Source organism: Ammodytes marinus (assembly GCF_949987685.1).
Source record: "Ammodytes marinus genome assembly, chromosome: 8".
NCBI lineage: Eukaryota > Metazoa > Chordata > Actinopteri > Uranoscopiformes > Ammodytidae > Ammodytes > Ammodytes marinus.
In genome coordinates this window covers 29298302-29317571 of record NC_137212.1, presented here as the reverse complement: position 1 = coordinate 29317571, position 19270 = coordinate 29298302, and the positions used below count along the sequence as shown (strand labels likewise).

Below are 19270 nucleotides of genomic sequence, written 5' to 3'. Positions count from 1 at the left end.
AATGTAGCTCCTAAATTGTTACAATTGCTTATTGGGCAAATGGCGATTTTGATTCGAGATTGGATTTATCGTTCAGCCCTTACCGTCAGCATGCTTAAATGCTCCCTATGACAATGATAACATGTTGATTCTAACCAGCTATAATACAGTGTTACAATGTTACCCTGTTAGTATAGTGTGTTAGCAATACTAATATTGGAGTATTACAGGACACAAATTCCCAGTGGCTGAGAAAAGAAAAACCTTGCCCTGCCTGTGGTACCATAAGAATAGTCACCAAAGTTCTTCTATACAAATCAACATCTGGGGACAATGACTGTCTGTACAAAAATGTCATGGCAATCCATCCATCAGCTGTTGATATTGTCTCAATCTGGACCACCTGGGATCCCTCAAAACCTGGCTGGAGGAGCTTAACAAACACAAGACAAAATGCAACCCAGTCGCAACAACTTTAATGAATTGTATAACGTTCCATGTGTGAGACATTACGATGTAAAAGGTGTTCTTGGCATAGTTTCTAGATGTCCACAGGATTCCACGCTTCAATGGATTTTTAGAGTGACACGCAACATGTATCGCATGACCATGGATGGTTACATTTTCCACATTAGCCCACGCGTAAGTGGCAGAGCTCAGGTAAGCAAACCAACAACAGTAAAAGGCCTTCTTCTAACTGCCTGACCATCACAAACCCAAACCATGACTTATGATATTTCACAGCTGCGTGCAGTAATAGTTTACACTCCACTGAATCACCCTGTGAGACGTGGAACTGCTCGTGATGACAGCCAGTAAATACTGCTGCATTGAAAGAAGAAATGTTAGAAGTCAATCTACAAACTACGCAGGCAACCATCAATACCTCAATATTTCTCTGACTGTTTTTAACCCTCTGTACCAAGAAGTCCTTCTTACCGTGCTGCGGCGGCCGCTCTGTGTGCGACGGTGTCTATGAGTGTGTGGCCGTTCCACCTGCCTGCTGTCACTGTGGAACTAGGGCATTACCTGGAGTCAGGTGTCAGTTGCAGTGAGGGCTGAGCTGTGTGTGTGTGTGTGTGTGTGTGTGTGTGTGTCTGTGTGTGTTTGTGTGCGTACAAGGGAGCGATGGGGGACACTTCCGTTGATATTCTTAAATTGATGAAGATTTGATTGCTGTTCTAAGGTGCAGCCATCAAACTCATGTTCACAAGTGCAGATGTTGTGTGTTGGAGTGGACTGCATGTACCATGTGATGGGAGGAGGCGTGTCAGCTGGGGGGAGGAGGGGGCATTCTCCTGTGTCTGCTAGTGCTGCTGAGGAGGCACAAAGTGACACTTTGTTTCTGGGCCTGAGAGCCAGTGCAGGAGAACAGAGTGGCATTCATCACTTCAAACTGGCTGATGGGCACACAAAGGCTTCTATTGTGGGTTAACAGTAAGCGTGTATGCACATGTGTGATTATGATGGTTTGTACTGCGGTGCACCACAACAACTGCTAACAAATATGATGGCCTGTTCTGTAGGAGCGTGAAGCCTCAAGAGGTGGACCGGTGGCAGGATCCAGCGCTTCATTTTTAACAGCACCATTCACTTTTCAATGAAGACAATAGACTGATCATTTTACGCTTATATCTGGAATTATAACAGCTGTGTGCATCAGCATAGTGTTAGTGTGTCATAACCTCCCCCCCGCCCCCCCATATCCTCTCCTCTCTCTGGTGTTGGCAGCATCACACTGCAGTCTCACAGGGATATGGTAATGATGGGGCTTCACCAACCTGGATGCTGCCTATATTACAGCAGCATAGCACTTCAAAGACAGATTGCTCTCTGACTGACTGACTGACTGAGTGTGCAGCACATAACATGCTGCACGGACATTCACACACGGTATTAACTGCACTTTATGTGTAAAAAAGACCAGGATTAACCAGCCCAGTGCTACTCTCACTGACCCGCTTCACTTGACATGTGCTAATACTGTCACATGGAACTGAGACCATAGAATGAATCCATTTTTAATCATAACAAAACTGCATGTTAAGATGAAAAATTTTAATTGGTGTCTTGATGTTTTAAAATGTACATTACATGGACCTATTCTCAATGACAATATATGCATCATCTCTCTGGTGCTGTGTCGATCTACAGTCACCTGCATGTTCTTGTGTAGAACTTATTTGAATAAATCTTGAATATCTGCAGCAACCAAGAAGAACATGCAGGACTAAGTAAAGTACTAAGAGATACCAATTTACTGTGACAGTATACAATACTTTACATACATTTGATGGGGATACTTACAGAAATAGTGTTTCCACTAGAAGATCGTTACATCCCACTTAGCATTCAATTCACTACATTGATTGCACAGCAGCAGTTGCAAAATACTGAACGAGGCTCTACAAACGAGAAAAGCCTTTTAAATGAGGTCAATGCATTGCCAAGTGAGCGCAACATGAACCTTTTGTAAACAAGTGCATTTTCAGTAATAGGCTGATGCTGTTTTCTTTTTTACCATGCTGGGTGTTTCCAAATGTTTGTCAAACGTTAAGGCTGTGCCACTGCAAATCAATTGACATTTAAACGGCAGAAATAACAATGAGTCAGACTGTCTTTGTCTGCCCGCCGACAGTGATTAAAATCCAATCTGTAGTTAGGAGTTGTTGAGGTCAAAAGGTGATGAATGACTCAAATAAAATGGTGGCTGTCTGGCACTGCAAAGGCTCTCCACAGATGTCTCTGAGAATACGTTCATAAGTCACTGCTTTGGGATGGTGAGGAGGACATAATAACTGCTCCCAATCTATGTTTTTACAGTGCAGCTGGAGACCTCAAAACTGAACATTGCAGTATTTTATAAAAACACCAAGCGGATGGCACACATCAGCACAGCTCTATATGTCCTCATGTATGTCTTCGCTCCACCATCAGTCCATGTTTGAACAACTCAAAGCCTATAACTTAGACAACCGACACTATGGTTGCCTGTCGATCAGGGGCTGAGGCGGCCAACTACACACACACAAACACAAACACACACACACACACCAGTTTACTCCCAACACCAGCAGCCTGGCACCCTGCCATCTGTGCCTCAAGCGCACACAGTCCACTGGCGGTGACAGCAATGCAGCATTGATTTAAAAGCCTTTTAAACTGACGTGTGTGGAAGAATAAAATCCAATGATTTCATTTTTTTCTTTCTGCACATGCAGGCCCGCACCATATGGCCCTGTGCATGCCCAGCTGACTCCAGTGTGCTGACATTTCAAATGCTGTACAGTAGCCTATCGTTTTGAAGAGAGACACGGATCTGTTGAAAGCCTACACATCAACACAGCAGACCCTAAAGGCACGGATCAATACGGACCGGTTAATGGCAGATTAGCGGATGCTGCCGCACAGGGATTACAGTCTATTAATTGCTGAGTAAAAAGGCGAACGGAGAACAAAGAATCTGGCCTGTGCTTTCTCTCACATATTGTCACAGACGGAATCCAAACAGTGCAACACCGAACAGCGTTAATCTGGATTTTTAAAACATGACGATTAATTATAATTTGGCCTGTTGACATCAGCATTTGCGCATTTCAAGTCCCAACCCATTTACAGCACGCGCGCGCTCGCACAGACACACACACACACCCGCGAAGGATGGAGCAGAAGATCTGAGCAGGTCAATGAGAAATGAGAGGTGGGGAGACAGAAACAAGGTCATCAGCGTGGTGAAATGGAAAAAATAGGCTACACATCAGCACGAACAATATGGAAGAGAAGAGAAAATCTGCCGACACCTTTTTTTTCCTTCACGCGATCCCTCCTCCCTGGTATCAGTGGCGAGGTAAAGCCAAGCTCTGGCGGCTCCAACCCTTTTGTGTGTTGCTGATGCTGCGGGTGCCCGAGACGCACGCACAGGCAGTCAGTCAGTCCCGCACAGCTGCACGCGTAAGAGATGGAGATGGGGAGGGTGTGGCTGTGTGTGGCTGCGAGAGACAGAGAGAGAGAGGCGAGCGGCGGAGGCGCCGCGCCAATCCATATGGGAGCACGGTGTGAGCACGTTACTGTAACGTATAAGCTCGTGCTTTTCGGAAGTAATTAAACAGGAACGAGGAACTGAATTGCAACTGACCCAAGAAAAAAATAATAATAATCTATCCCTGAAGGTGTTAATCCGAGCAGAATGGATGTGTCCATGGTGCTGAAGTGTGTCTGTTTATTTCTCATTCTGTTTCATTATGCACCTGTGATGCTAAAGGAAATAGGCATAATGAAGCAAGGATGTCGAGTCGATTGACAGCAACTACTTTCTTAAATCAATTACCTTTTTTTCTTGTAAGTGGTATCTTTCACACATTTTCCAGACAGTTTATATAGGCCTGCCAACATACTAAATTCAGATCAAACTATAACCTGCTATCCGTATTGAGAATCTCCAAAGCTGACTCGGGTTTATCTGCTCAAAGCATGATCTATAAGCTTTATGTTTAAATCCATCCGCTCTGTATTAGGGACACAAGCTAACATCTTTATACCTCTATCATTTTAAATCTCACCATTTTAACATGTTGAGATTTATAGTTGTATAATGCTTTTTTGTGTGCAAAACATTAACATCAACATTTGCCATTTATTTTATGGTCATCGCTTTACAAACTGCAGTGATTGTGCCAATATGCTCCAAGGTTGACATAACTAGGCTTCCATTCATACCTGTGCTAACAAAATATAATTCATGTTAATGATAATGGATGAGTGTATGATTCTTATTTTGGTTAAAGATTTTGTAGGCCTTTAAGGGGAGAAACAGATCAGTCATATGATCTTGTAAGATATCCGAGCAGAGCATGGAGTGTATCGAGTTCAGTCACATTAGAATGATTTCTCTGCCATTTATCTGTGATAAGATACCAAGTACTTTGGAGCAGCGTTTGATGTGTTTAGGAGCAAGGGGCTCTGGTTTACGAAGGCTGGAGAGTGAGAAACTGCAGATATAAAACAGGGTTGGGTATCCTTATGCATTTTAACAGATAGTTTAAACTTATCATGTTGATCACAGCACTGATTAGGTTTTTGAGGAGTCAGGGGAGGTGACTGAGCTGAACACAAACTGGATTGTTCTCTTACTTCACTGTATACAGAGTTCAAATCCAACCCCAATACACAGAGCTCCATCTAACATCAGAATAAAAATTAACCAAAGATGTCTCTTTAAACACTGCTATGACAACTATCTGTGTTGGTTCATCCACAGTCTAACACAATCTGGATGTAGTGGTTGACAAAAAAATACTTTCAGGCCGATAGCACCGAATACTCATACTCCACTTCCTCTGATTCCAAGTGTGATTATATAGCAGGAAGTGTGTGACTATTGAGCAAGGGGAGGGTCGCTTCCAGTGCTAAAAACAGAATCAAATAGACCATTGATTGATGCAGTGGGAGTGCAACTGAAAGGATCTATTTGACTGTTAAGACTTTCCCTACAAGAAGTAGGGCAGAACTATACTGTGAAATGAAAGCTTATAAAACCACGCATAACAGGAGAGTTGAAGACAAGTCTTTTTTTAACTTAAAGAAAGAAAAGAAGCAGAGGAATCTTGGAGGCTATATGGCCCAACACCAGATACACTACTAGCTGAAGTGCATCTCCCAACTGGCATGCATAGGATGCCAAAGGAGGAGGCTCTCTGAAAATGAAAAAAAAAAACTTGCATTCCTGCGTCACACCTATCATACTGGGAACATCTGCACATTCTTTGGTAAACGTGGTGCACACTCTGTGCAAACTGGACAGCTCTTTTATTTCAAAAACAGATTATTGCACATATTGTAGGCCTATCTTTTTCAACTTCCTTTAATATTCTTGGTTCTGCAGGACTTGCTTTTTACTGAATATTTTATACAATGCTCTTACTATGTCCAAAAAAAATAAAAAGTCTTGCCCTAAATGTAATATCAATACGATATACATTTAGTAGTAGCCTACATATTACTCATAAAATGTGTTTATAGTGCACTGCTGCTTTGAATGCATGTAAGATTTTATTCTGAAAGTGTTAACCTTATTATTATTATTATTATTATTATAATATCTAGTAAAAGTGACCTTAGTATAAGGACAAAATTAACCTTTTTAAGGTAAATATTTAACTTTGTTAATTTGTTGTTCCACTCAAACATGTTCAACAAAACGCTTTTATTTTGACAGCTCGTGAGGAAGTGACTATGTTTACGTTAGCAAACTTCACGCGCTTAAGAAGAAGTTAACTATGGCTACGTGGTAGGTATCTTAACGGCTTTCTTCTTTTAACAGCGACGTCAGCTCGCTGTGTCCTGGTATTGAACGTACACACCGGACAAGATGCTCCCTCGCCGGCAGGACAATGGGATGAAGAAGGCCGGAGGAGCGCGCGGCGGAACGGTTATAAACTTCAGGACGACAGTAAGCTCGGGCTCCGTCCGCCGCAGCTCCGCCGTGCTTCCCTCAGTGTTAACGTTCCTGGTTATCGTCGCGTCCGGAGGCCTGCTGCTCATGATAGAGAAAGGAATGCTGAGCAGCATGGAGACGCCTCCACCCCGGGGGTCCGGCCAGCGGCAGGACCTCATCCGGCAGGTCGGGAAGAACAGCCCGGCTGCTGTGGACGTGGACTCCCAGGTAACAGTAACGGAACTGCTACTGAACCGTTCATGGGTGTTTTCCAAAGTAACAGGTCCAGTTTAAACAGCAGAGAGAGAGACTGAGATTTGGCTCGTGACTAATATGTTTCACAATATTACAAGATCTGTGTCAAAAGCTGCAGGATTAGAGTGTTTAAAGGACCAGAGTGTTGCATTCTTTAGTGGTTAAACCACGACCGCCGACCAAAACACGTTCTGAAATGTCCTGGTTTGGTAATGTTCATCATAAAAAAACCCACAAGCCTAAAAAGTTGGATCAAATTGCAAATTTGTAAATGCCCGAGGTGTCTGTATTGATTATTTAAAGGGGAACTCCAGAAACATTCCATACTTCCATAAAGGGGTGGGGACTCTCAAAAGACAGTTTAAATAAAAGAATAGTCAAAACTGAAGTAGCAGAGATGAGATATCTTTACAATATCATCAATTATAACTATAACACAACCCGATAGTCTTTTCATTATACCCTATCTGCCTGGTGAATAGGACCTGGCACAATACAATACAAACTTATTTCTGTTTTCCTTTTTTTTTTATATTTATTATGCACAGGTCGAAGAAGCACTGCAATTTCATTGTATACCCGTTGTGCAATGACAATAAAGATTCTATTCTACTCAATACAGCTGTTTTCAAAGGCTGAGTAATACAAACTGTAACTGAAAGTAATGTGGACATTTTGGTGGAATGCACCTTTAAGTCACTGCTATGTGCTCACATTCAGATTCTGCAGGAGATCCGTAACCGGACCATCCGGACCGTGTGCAGCCAGAAGAACATGCCCCACAGCGTGTGGAACCTGAGCCCCCAGCAGAGGAAGACGCTGCTGCAGCATATCCTGGTCAACGACCAGTACCACTTCCTCTACTGCTACGTCCCCAAGGTGGCCTGCTCCAACTGGAAGAGGGTTCTCAAGGTTCTGAGTGGAGCTCTGGAGAACGTGGAGGTCAACATCAAGATGAACCACCACAGCGACCTGCGCTTTCTGTCCTCTCTGAAGCCTGACGAGATCAACTACCGCCTCAAGCACTACTTCAAGTTCATGTTTGTGCGAGAGCCCATGGAGCGCCTGCTGTCTGCCTACAAGAACAAGTTTGGAGAGATCCAGTCCTACCAGAAGAAGTACGGCGTGGAGATCATAAAGCGCTACAGAAAAGGACGCGCCAAGGACAAGTCTGTGAGCGGGGATGACGTGACATTTACAGAATTTGTCCGTTACTTGCTGGATGAGGATGTGGAGCGTATGAATGAGCACTGGATGCCTGTGTACAACCTGTGCCAACCCTGTGCGGTGTCCTACGATTTCATTGGCTCATACGAGCACCTTGAAAGGGATTCAGAGTATGTGCTGCAGCACGTCGGCGCACCCCCTCACGTTCACTTCCCAGAGAGGCAGACGTGGTACAAGCCCGTCACCACCGAGACATTACACTATTATCTGTGCGGCGTGCCACAGAAGCTACTCAGGGAACTTCTGCCCAAGTACATTTTAGACTTTTCCTTCTTCACTTACCCTCTCCCCAACACAACCACTGAACACTGCCGGCAATAAAAGATGCAATATTTTATAGTTTTGATATAATTGTTTTATAGGAGAATCATTTGTTCTATTTTTAATACTAGGGAACAGACAGTATTAAGCATAGCTGTTACATATTTTTACCTGAGGTGTTGAAATATCACAAAATGCTGATTATCGGAAGAGATGGAGACTCGACTTGGAAACCACTAAAGCTTGAAATCAGCAGCAGAGAGAACAAAAGAACAAATCATGTCATTCCACACAGTCCTGTTTAAACATGTTTTCTTGCCATGCACTGTTACAAATCAATGAACCATTTCAGTATACATTGATGCCAATGTTAAACTGTTGCAAGACCAAACTTTACATTTTTTTTCTTTTCTCTACACATTGGAGAAGCTTAAAGGTTAATGGGCACACGTGGTTTAGCAGGCTAAAACACAAACCAATGTCCTCCTCACAGGGTTTGAAAGCAAGCGTGTCTTTTATGTCACAGCTTCTCCTGTCTTTTTCTATAACTTTCCCACTGTTCACCTTGTAATAAAAAACACACAGGCGTTGTGATGGATATCACTGCTATTCCTGTAATTCTGCATCACTTTTATTTTGTGAATAATAATTTAATAATTTAAACATCATTACAAAAGTTGACCATTGAGCATAATATAACACATATAAAACCACAGGGCTGAATGAACTCTTCTCTTGCTACATGTATGAGGGTTACGGTGGCCGAGTAACAAATCATTTCAGAAGCACTAACTGAATCCTAATTTGATCAAAAGACATACAGATCTAGGACACGTCATCCATTACATTGGATTTTTGGAAAGTATAAATGAGAACATGTCTTATTGTTAACACTGTATAGAGGTTAGTTAAGCACCTAGAGGGCTGGACTGGTGAATACAAAATGATTAAGTGTCAATTCATGTCCGACTCAAGTCTGCAAGTACAAGCTTCTAGTTTCTGACTCACTCGTCGACGCCTTCATTTGTCTGTGTGTCTAAACGTCAATCCTTGAAGCTCACACTTCTGAAAAGAGAAAAGAAAAGACATTTGACCTCTTTGGTGATCTTTAAAGAAAGTTAGATCTCATCATTACATTTTTGTCTTCTATAAAAATCTAAATAGTGTGATATTGGAAACAAACAGCAAAAATCCATGGATTAAAAAAGATGAAGCAAAAATGATGAGCTTAACGCCTATGGGAAGCCTGGACAGAGATGGTATAAATCAATATATGATATCAAAAGGTGGGTGTTAATAAGCTTTTACAAAAATCTGATTGAAAATAAATGTTCAGAAATATTATAAAACAGCTTTTTTTTTTTAAAACTGTCTAGACCGTTTGATAGGACTTGGCATCAAACAGTCTCCATAGCAACATTCATTTATAGTCTCTTTAGGAAACCAAACCATAGCCTGCCTCATCTACTAGTAAACCAAATTTCTGTAAAGTATCTCACACTTTACTGACTATATCTTTTATTAGGATTGATGAATATGCTTTTCAGGTGCTCACTATCATACAACTTACTCCCCAAAATGACATAGTTAGAACAAGGTTGTGGTGGATTTGGCTTAACAGGGGCTTTAATAATCAAAGTCAAAGTCTTTTATTGTCAGTTCTGATATATGCAAGACATACATCAGAATCAAAATGGCGTTTATCTCTGGCCCACAGTGCAGTTAGAACGATAAAATAAAAAAATATAGAGTTAAATAAGATAAACATAAACAATATTTACATAAGATAAATTCTAAATACTAAGTAGTGCAAAGGAATGTTCTGTGCAAAATGAAACGGTGTATATAGAATAGAATAGAAAGTAAAAAGTAGATAAGTTTAATTGAAATGTGCAATGTGATGAAAGATATTTACAATGTGCAATATGCAATCAACTGGGTGTACATTTTAAGGCATTTTGATGTGCAGGCCGAGTAATGAATAGATTAAGTAGTTGTCTAAGTAATAAGCTAATAGTAAGCTAAGAGTAGCTGTCTAAAGCCTCACCTGTCAGCTGACCTGTCAGTGGAGCGGCTCAGAGTGCGTAGGGTGGAGCGGTCTGGTGAGGAGTGATGAGGGCTGGATGATGAGACGTCCAGGGGCAGCGAGCTCTGCAGGGATGAGAAGGACACTCCCTGTCTGCGCATCTCCTGCACTGCCCTTTCCCTGTGGATGGAGACAATTAGATAAGGTCAAAATGTTTGTTTGGGGCCTCCACTGGTGTTGTTAACAACCTCCGACCACAACGTGTTTCACAGCTGCACATTTTCTTGCAGCCCTATACAAACTAAGGCTTTAGTAAATCAAGTAGGCCATTTATTGTAAAGAAGAACAGCTGAAACTTATTTTTAAGTGCAGATGAAGATACTATTTCTACTTGCAACAGGACACACTAAGCTGGGACACATGTTGGTATTAGGCTACATTCAAACATTTAGAACGATGGAAAAACTGGCTTAATATGGGGGAACAGTCTGGATTGTAAAAACGTTATCACATGTTACTTTTATTTCACCATCTTTGTCTCTTTCTAGTTAAAGCATTATCTATCTATCTATCTATCTATCTATCTATCTATCTATCTATCTATCTATCTATCTATCCAGCTCTTTCATAGTAATACTGACAGATCTAATCCGTCTCATGCTTGCAGCTTTTGTTCCACTCCTCTACACACTTTTCTGCTCTGTGGTAGGAGTAGTAAAGTCAGCGTCGGTTTAAAAAGTTGTGTGGCTCACCGCTCAAAGCGCTCAGTGGTCAACTGTCTTTTCAGAACGTCCATTTCCGTCTGCAGCTGAGAGACTTTGCCGCGGAGCTGGGACACCTCCCTGGCGTGCTCCGCTCTGAGTGGTTGTTATACACGTGCAAACAAATCACAATCAAATATTTGAAAAATAAAAAAGGCATTTTATTGGAGTCTTCCAACATATTGCAGAAGATTTGTTTTTTTTTTACGTTTTGCTGTCAGCCAGGGTCAGCCTATCACGAAGCACTTTGAGCTCAGACTCCCTCTCACTGGCTGTCAGGTGGATCTGGAACTCTTTGTGCCGATTGGTGGAGAGCAGCGTCTCCAGGTTACGGACGGTCAGCCGCTCGCTGGCCAGTTGTTTCTTCAGTATGTCTGCCTCTGACTGAATATCCTCCAGTTCTCCCGTGACCTAGATAACAAGCAGATATATTCACTAAGAATATTCCACAATAAGACAGCTGCTGCTGCTCATGTAGCTATGTGTGTGTGTGTGTGTAACCTACAGCCTCACCCTCTCTAGATCCATACTCCGGGAGGTTAGATAGCGTGCAGTCAGCTCTTTGCCAGAGTCCAGCTTGACGCAGAGCTCCCTGACAGAGGCCAGATCAGAGAGGAGGGTGGCCTTCTCCTCCTGTGCTCTGTGGAGCTCCTCTTCCAGTCGGGACATCCCACGAACCAGCGATGACACTTGGGCCTCGTACGCCTGCAGGGCCTGCACGTGCTTGGGGAAACAGAAGGGAGAAAATACATCACATACTAAGTTTAAGTGAGAAATAGAAGAACGACGAGGTGAGAAGGAGCCCGATGCGCATTATCCCGCTTATGACACGGCTACTAACTAAATAGATGAATTGAAGCAAAATTGTTTTTAAGTTTAGTTTTACATTGATTTAGAAATGTATTTAACGGAACAAAAAATAGTCTGCTATGGTCAGAACTTCCTCCATGGCAACTCTTAACTATGTCACTGTGTGCCAACCTTACTTACGTCGTCTTGACTGGAGTCTTTTCAGACATCCTTAACCATGACTTCAAAAGTGTCCTGCTCTCCAGATACATTCAAAGTCATGTTGACTGAGTTGATTGACAGGAAGTGATCGATCAGAACAATGTCTGTTAGGGCCATAGCAACTGGAAATTATCCTTAACAGCGGGCAATATAGATAAAAAGCAGATTGTACATTGCCATGATTGACCAATCAGAAGCCTTTTATCGGTGCCGTGTAATAAAGACCTCTTAATGCTTGTACGGTCCTACCAGGTAGTACCCTATAGTTATCCCCTATTGTCTCACCTGCTGGATCTCTCTCTCCTGGTGTCCCACAGTGTCTCGGAGGTGTCTGCGCTCTGTGTCTGCAGAGAGCAGCTCCAGGCGGATGGAGTTATTGACGCCTTCAGCCTGCTGCAACATCTGCTGCCTCTCCTCCACCTCGGAGTGGGCCGTCCTGAAGCGCTCAAGCAGGTCTCTGTTCTCCTGCTCCTGTGGGGGGGACACCTTTAAAGTCAGCTGGCAGACAGACACACACGTTGTTCAGGATACTCTGAACAAATAAATAAAAGAGTCTCTCCCAGGCCCAAAGCATTAGAATGAGCATGAGGAGAGAACCACGTTTTCTCTTGCCTTTGTGGCCATCAGTTTCTCTATCCTGGACACTTCAGAGATGTAAGAGTGGACCCTCATCTTCAGCTCGTCCTTCTCATGCAAAGCCTCCTCCATCTCCACGTGTACAGCCTAAGCACGCACACACACACAACAAAAAATAACAGGAGTCAGTGTTATGTCTGTTTGCTTCATTCTCTTCGTATACAGATGAACTTAAAAAGGTGCTCAGAGGAACTTTCAACTTGTGTTAATTCTTGCACCCCCTTTGGACAAAAGCGGTAGTGTTTTAACTACGCCAGCTGTAGCTCCCGGGTGAGCGTACCCATGATAAAAGGTTTTAAGAAAAAACAATATATGAAATAGCATTCTTTGCACTGATGGTCTTGTTTTGCAGTTACATGTCATTTATCATCAGAGAAAAAAGGTGAGGTAAGTGATTTATTTACGTTAATATAAGTGTTAAATCGCTCTTTATTCATACAGTGATCACTTATATAGTGTTCGGGGATCCCACTACTGATAACCAATCAGAAGAGAGAACGCTACAAACCTGCCTACATTGGCGGAGCAGGTAAAAATCCTTTTGATGTTTTTTTATCATGTTTGATCACACTTACGGATCTGAGATGATGCTAGATAACTAGCTGCTTGAAGACCGCAGTGCATTAATGAGGGGACTGCTAACTGCAGTCACTGACAGGAAGTTAGCTAAACTGACCATTCTGCTTACTGAACCTTTAAGACAGTAAGATTGTTCCCATACTTGGTTCTCTCTGGTCATGGTAGCCAGGTCATCCTGCAGCCTCCTGTTCTCTCTCACTGTGATCTCTCTGTCTCTCTTGAATCCAGCCAGCTCCTCCTCACAGGCCTCCAGCTGTCTCCTCAGGCTGCCTGTCTCCCTCTCACGGCTGTTTAGCGCCCCCTGCAGCTGGCTGCCGTCGCAAAAGAAAAAACAACGGGTTTCAGCTTATTGACAGGAACTCTCCATTAAGCTGACATTTAGATCTTAAAAAAACAGTGCCAGATTTCACAGTACTCACGCTAGTGCATTTTCCATGTTTGTGATTGTGAGTCTCACATCTTCAACAGTGTGTTCCTGTTTAAATGCCGAAAACTAATTATAAGTTATTCTTTAAGCACAGCTCAGCTTTACGTTACATTTTAAATACTGGCTTCAACTCTTTACAAGTGTAACACCCGGGACTTTAAGAATCTAGTAATAATAAAGGCAAGTCAAGTGTACATCATATACTCCTTTAATTTGTATCATATGGACAGGGAAAACAGTGACATAGCATCTCTGCCAACAAACAAACAAAACACAACATTAGTACATCCTAAAAAAGTCATTCCTTGAATATAAAATACATTATAAATCCTAAAACATCTCATACTACGTGCGTCTTTTTACCATTACATCCCCGAGGGTATGCTACACAAGTTTATCTTCATAAATTCTACCTTTTTGGATAGCTCGTCTTGGAGAACAACCAGCTTCTCTGTCTTTTGATCCACCTCATCTTGCAGAGCATCTTTCTCTCTATCCAGGGCAGAGACGGATTTATGAAGGAAGGACATTTCCTCCTTGTGTTTGGAGCCCTGTTCACTCAGCTCCCCTGTCGGTCGAAATAAATAAATAGAAGAAATCAAGCCAACAGCCAGGCTGCCACAGAAACAAATGATTGAGGAAGCAAAACAAAAACACCAACTGCAGCCATCTCTCCTGGAGCACAAACATTCACCTATTCTCTTCTCCAGTTTGTCAATCTCCTGGTGGGCAGCATGCAGCTCATTGGTCTTCACAGAGAGCATGTGTTGAATATCAGACAGTGACTGCTCCATCTGCTCCTGTAGCAGCCTGTAGACAAAGACAGGGGGGGGGGGAACCAACATTCCTTTCAGTTTGTCAACAGGAATACATTACGAAAAACCTTTTGTTGATTTGGTCTTTTTGTCTTCAGCACAAACCTGAGAGCGTTGGACTCAGCCCTGTGCTGGGCCACCTCCTCTGCATTCTGCACCACGACAGCAGAGCGGACCTTCAGCTCCTCCTCCACAGCCTCCCTGTTCTCCTTCAGCAGACACACCGAAGAGCGCAGGTCCAGTCTCTCCCGCTCCAGCTACACACCACAATGGACAATGTGCAGCACCACACAAACCCATTCAGACTCAAAGGGCACAGACATGATGAACAAACATAAGCAAAACATTCATCAGGCTTACTCTCTTTACAGCATCCTCCAGGTCAAGAATCCTCCCCTGCTCACCGTCTCTGTCCATGAGAGCTGAAGCCTGGGACACCTGCGGAATGTTTGAATATTTGTGTGTGTTAAGATCAATGCATTCCAAGTTATAAAAGCTAGCTTACAATACAAAATGTGTCCCTCTGAGCCAAGATTAACAAGCAGATATAAATAGAGCAATTAACGATCATAATGCTGCGGGGGACAACGTGTCCGTCGTAAAAGGCAAAACGAACCTTTAACCTCTCCAACAGTGCTTCTCTTTCATCCATCATCTGCTGCATTTTGATATCTGCCTGTCTGATGTCCTCCTTCAGTCCCAACAGGTCAGCTGACACCTCTTTGCTGTGGGCCAACTCTAGGTCCTCCTGAGCCTATGCCAAGATTTTTTTTTTTTTTTTTTTTTAGTGAGTGTAAGAGTGTAGTTCCCAACCTGCAGGAGAGACGTTTGTAATACTCACTTGTTTGAACAGTGTTTTAAAGTGCTCTCTGTCAGCGCGGAGGGCCGTCACGTTGCTCTGGATGTCCTCCATGTGTTTCTCAAAGTCCAACAGAGCAGCTTGCAGCTCGTCTCTCTCCTTTCTCACACGCAGCAGGTCTGCCTCTGTGACGCCGCCCTGAAAAATGTGACCACATCGTTTCATTTTGTGCATAACTTTATGAAGATGTTTTTTTTCTTTTTTTTTTAATGGCCATCTTTTGTACCCTTGCTGCTCTTGACGTTGGACTCCTGCCCCTGACTGGACTCCGATTGGGGCTTGTATCCAGGCCGCCGGCCCCCCTGGCTCTTTTCCAGCGCTCTGCCACCTGCCGATAGTAATCCCTCTCCTCCTCTAGACTCTTGACAAACGCATCCAGCCTGGACGGGGAGCGTTCCCTTCCGCACACACCATGTTTAGCCCGCATGCTTTCCAACTCCAGCACCAGCTCCCTGTCTATGGAACAAGTCAGTAACACATTCATGTCAACAATGTAAGAGAGCCCCTGGAAGTAAATCTTTGGAGAAAAAAAAAGGTTCCAAACCGCTGCCTACCAGCCGCCATCATTCTCTCCATTTTGTCCTGCAGCCTTATTTTCTCCTCGTCCAGGAAATTCACCAGTCCCTCCATTTTCTCATTCTGATCTTTAAGCTCCGACAGCTGGTCTTCGAGACGGTCCTTTTCAAATGCACTTTCAGACTGCTCCTGAACACACATTGTGTTTTAATACAATGTTGGACAGATTTTCGGGCAAGGTACAGTGAATCGTGTTCCCTGAAGAATTCAAATTCAATATAGATTAGATTATAATGAAATTATCAATTTTACATACTCTTCTCATTTTCGTGATCATTTCCTCCAAGTTTTCGATGATTTTCTGTTGCCTGTGAATTTCTTCCTGTTGGAGAAAATACATTTCAGGTTTAAGGGGTTTATTTTCAATCTGTACTAACTCAGACTTTGTTAGCTGCCACACTGCACAACATTTTCATTGCGTGACTTTACGTTAGTTTCTTGCAGCTCCATGTCGGCAGTTTCCAACACCCTCTCTTTGTCCATCTCCATGCGCTTGGCCAGGTCGTCGATGTGGGTCAGCTCTTCACACAGTTCCAGGTTCTTTATGGACAGATTGGCCACTTCGCTGGAGGCGTCCTTCTTCCTCTGCTGCAGTCCCTCCACCTTGTGCTCCAGTGTCCTGTTGCTCTCCTGCAGGTATTCAATCTGTAACAAGCGTCGACAGACAGTAGGGTGAGACTAGTAGCGACCATGCCTATGAAGGATCTCTGAGCTTTCATGCTAGTAATACTACCCCTGCGTTCCAATCCCCATACTTCCCTACCATTTAGTATGCCAGAAAAAGATTTAGGATCTCACAATACATGCACGTCAATTGTAGTATGCTCATAATACATAAATGCCCCACTAACTCCAATAGCATTTTGGAATATTCGTCTTTATTCTTGACATTTCTCAACATAATGAAAAAAAAAACTTCCTTATCTGATTTTTTTCTCTCCTGTGGCCCCTTACACTCTTATGCACTTTAGTATGTTGTGTAGTAAGAAGAAAACGTATGTGATTTGGAATGCAGGGTACATGTTGAGGCCAATTTATACGTGCGCTCTCTCTCTCTCTCTCTCTCTGTATATTTATGTGTGGTGGTGATGTTTGTATATATTTTGGATATGAGTAATTTGCGCACCTGTGGTCTTATGTTGGCAATCCCGGGGTGACGTAGGTTATTTAAGGAAATCACAGGTGATCAGCTGATCTTGTTTTTGAATGGTGAAGCCAGCCACACAGTTTTTCAACCGTGCTGCGTGTGTGTGTGTGAGCATTTGTTTGTTTTTGAGGATTTGTTTGGTTTGTTTTTTAATTTCTCATCTATTGTTTTGCACAGTTCTAAATAAATCAAGTCAAACTGATTTTTTTTTTTTTTTTTTAAATCGGACCTCCCTTTTTCCTACAACACCGCCACGCGTTGTTTAAAGGCTTAACCCCACAAGTGGCATTTGTTTGTTGTTAGATTGCCACTACACTACATATGTAAACTGTTTAGACATCAGGGGAGATGTCTTATACGGCTGCTATGCTTGCCTGAAGGTTCAGATGGGTGATGACTTTCTCGTTGCTGATGTTCTGAGCTTCCAGGGAGATGACGTCATGAGGTCGTCCTCCATGAAGAACACAATTCAGCCGCTCCAGCTCTTTGTCCCTCTGCTCCACCTTCAAGAAAAAACAACAACATCTCATGGCCTCTGTGGTCACACCAGCACTAAACATGTCTCTGTATTAAAAGGTGGAGTCAGCGATTCCCGGACAAGGATTGTTGTCAAAATCACCTTTTTTGGGGGGGGGGGGGGGGGGGGTCGGGGGGAGGGGGAATGCTCTCTTCTGTGTGCTCTGGAAATATATCCTGTGTTAATACACCGCCTAGGCTTTGTAAACGGTCATGGTTGCTAGCTACGGTGGGCCCGCTTTGTTTACAGACCAGTTTACAGGGCCTTTGCTGTGTATCAACACCAGATGTTTTCCCTCCGGCACACAGTATGGACAGGTAGTGGGATCTTGAGAAAATATCTCTGATTTTGACAAGACGCCTTCTCCAGAAATGTTGACTCTACCTTTAAATGCCTTCAATCAAAGTGTTTCTTACTTGTGTATTGAGGTGTTCTATTAAGTCTTGAGCATTCTCCTGGTCTAGCTTGAGCTTTACGATGTTGTCCTGTAGCTCATGAATCCTACAAATAGAAACTGCAGTGAGTCAAAGTGAGTCTTTTTGAGCTAAAACGCAAACGTAAAATCTACACATCTATAAAGTAGTTAGTTAGCACCTCGCTCAGTAGGACAGCTCAGGGCGCCATTAATAGAATACAAACCTTCCATCTGCCAACAGCAGCAGGTCAGCTACGTACGGATCGTCGGGCTGAGACACGGGATAGCCCGACGTAAAGGAGGACGGTATGAGCTCATCGATCTGCATCCTCTGCCGTCTGAACGGGATGCTGCGCTTATTTCCACCTGTGAAAAACGATGTGTGTGTGTGTGACGTGTGTGTGTGTGTCATTCCATTGATTTTTGAAGCAAAGCACAATAGAGTTAAATAAAAAATGTACCAAGGTGAAATATCCAATGGGAATAGCTGTCTGCTAGCTTGAGTGAGACCCGTGGCATTACCTGGTGTCTGCACCACGGCCTGCATGTTCTTCTCCTGCAGCTGCTGGATGCGCTCAGCTTTAGCCTTGCTATCCTTTTGCAGGGAGTGGACTTTGTGCGCATACTGGTTGTTTAGAAACTTCAGGTCCGAAGTGTCATGGTCCAGTTTTCTGATGTGGGTCTTGAGCTCTGAAAACAAGACAAGGTCGTATGAAGTTATCAAACTGGTCTTATGTGTCTAGGGGAAATGCTTCAGAAGGGGGGGGGGGGGGGCGGCGGCTGGTTGACGTTGACAGCTGACCTCTGGTGACACAGTCCTTCTCCTCCTGCAGCCTGAGGAGCTGGAGGTGTAGCTCGTTGTTCTCACGGACAGCACGGGCATTCTCGGCCCGGTACGGCTCAAGAGCAGCATCCAGGTTTCGACTTTCCTTCTCGGTCTTCCCTGCTGACAGTTTGGCATTGCGCAGGCTCTCGGTAGTGTGGACCAGGTCACTGTAGTACAGACACACGCTTGTAAACATATGTCATTCAGCCATTGTAGTTGTTGCCTGATATTGCGGGGCCAAAGGATGGAGGCTCACCTGAACAGTTTCTCAACCAGTGGCAGTGACTCTATTGCCAGAGGGTGTCTGTAGCCCAGTTGATCCAGACGCTTCCTCAATGCGACGAACTTCCTCTCAGCGCTGTTGTTCATGACTGCACTGACAGTTGTACATAAGATACATACATTATTTGTACTAAACAACATTCATGTGGAATAAACAGCATACACTGTTCAGACCTGCGTCAGACCTGTGTATGGGTTGAGGGAAACAATGCATTGCTAACCAAGTTAGCCATTTATT

General features: G+C 43.4%; 2 protein-coding genes across 2 annotated transcripts; one reads left to right on the top strand and one right to left on the bottom strand.

Moving 5' to 3' along the window:
- Positions 1 to 6233: 6233 nt before the first annotated feature.
- On the top strand, positions 6234 to 8778 carry chst14 (carbohydrate (N-acetylgalactosamine 4-0) sulfotransferase 14). Its single transcript, XM_080032054.1, has 2 exons — positions 6234 to 6640; positions 7388 to 8778. The coding sequence occupies exons 1-2, from the start codon at positions 6347 to 6349 to the stop codon at positions 8213 to 8215; spliced, it is 1122 nt and encodes a 373-aa protein (XP_079888180.1). The 5' UTR covers positions 6234 to 6346; the 3' UTR covers positions 8216 to 8778.
- Positions 8779 to 9018: 240 nt separating this feature from the next.
- Positions 9019 to 19119, bottom strand: cep135 (centrosomal protein 135; the record flags this gene model as incomplete). The annotated part of the gene is made up of 25 exons (XM_080032881.1): positions 9019 to 9220; positions 10203 to 10361; positions 10934 to 11038; positions 11151 to 11353; positions 11456 to 11665; positions 12239 to 12424; positions 12566 to 12676; positions 13311 to 13479; positions 13588 to 13643; positions 14009 to 14163; positions 14290 to 14405; positions 14516 to 14667; positions 14771 to 14848; positions 15027 to 15164; positions 15252 to 15407; positions 15496 to 15725; positions 15824 to 15974; positions 16102 to 16167; positions 16275 to 16490; positions 17367 to 17495; positions 17926 to 18010; positions 18149 to 18290; positions 18447 to 18614; positions 18727 to 18917; positions 19007 to 19119. 25 exons carry the CDS (start codon positions 19117 to 19119, stop codon positions 9199 to 9201), a joined length of 3507 nt encoding a protein of 1168 aa, XP_079889007.1. The 3' UTR covers positions 9019 to 9198.
- Positions 19120 to 19270: the final 151 nt, after the last annotated feature.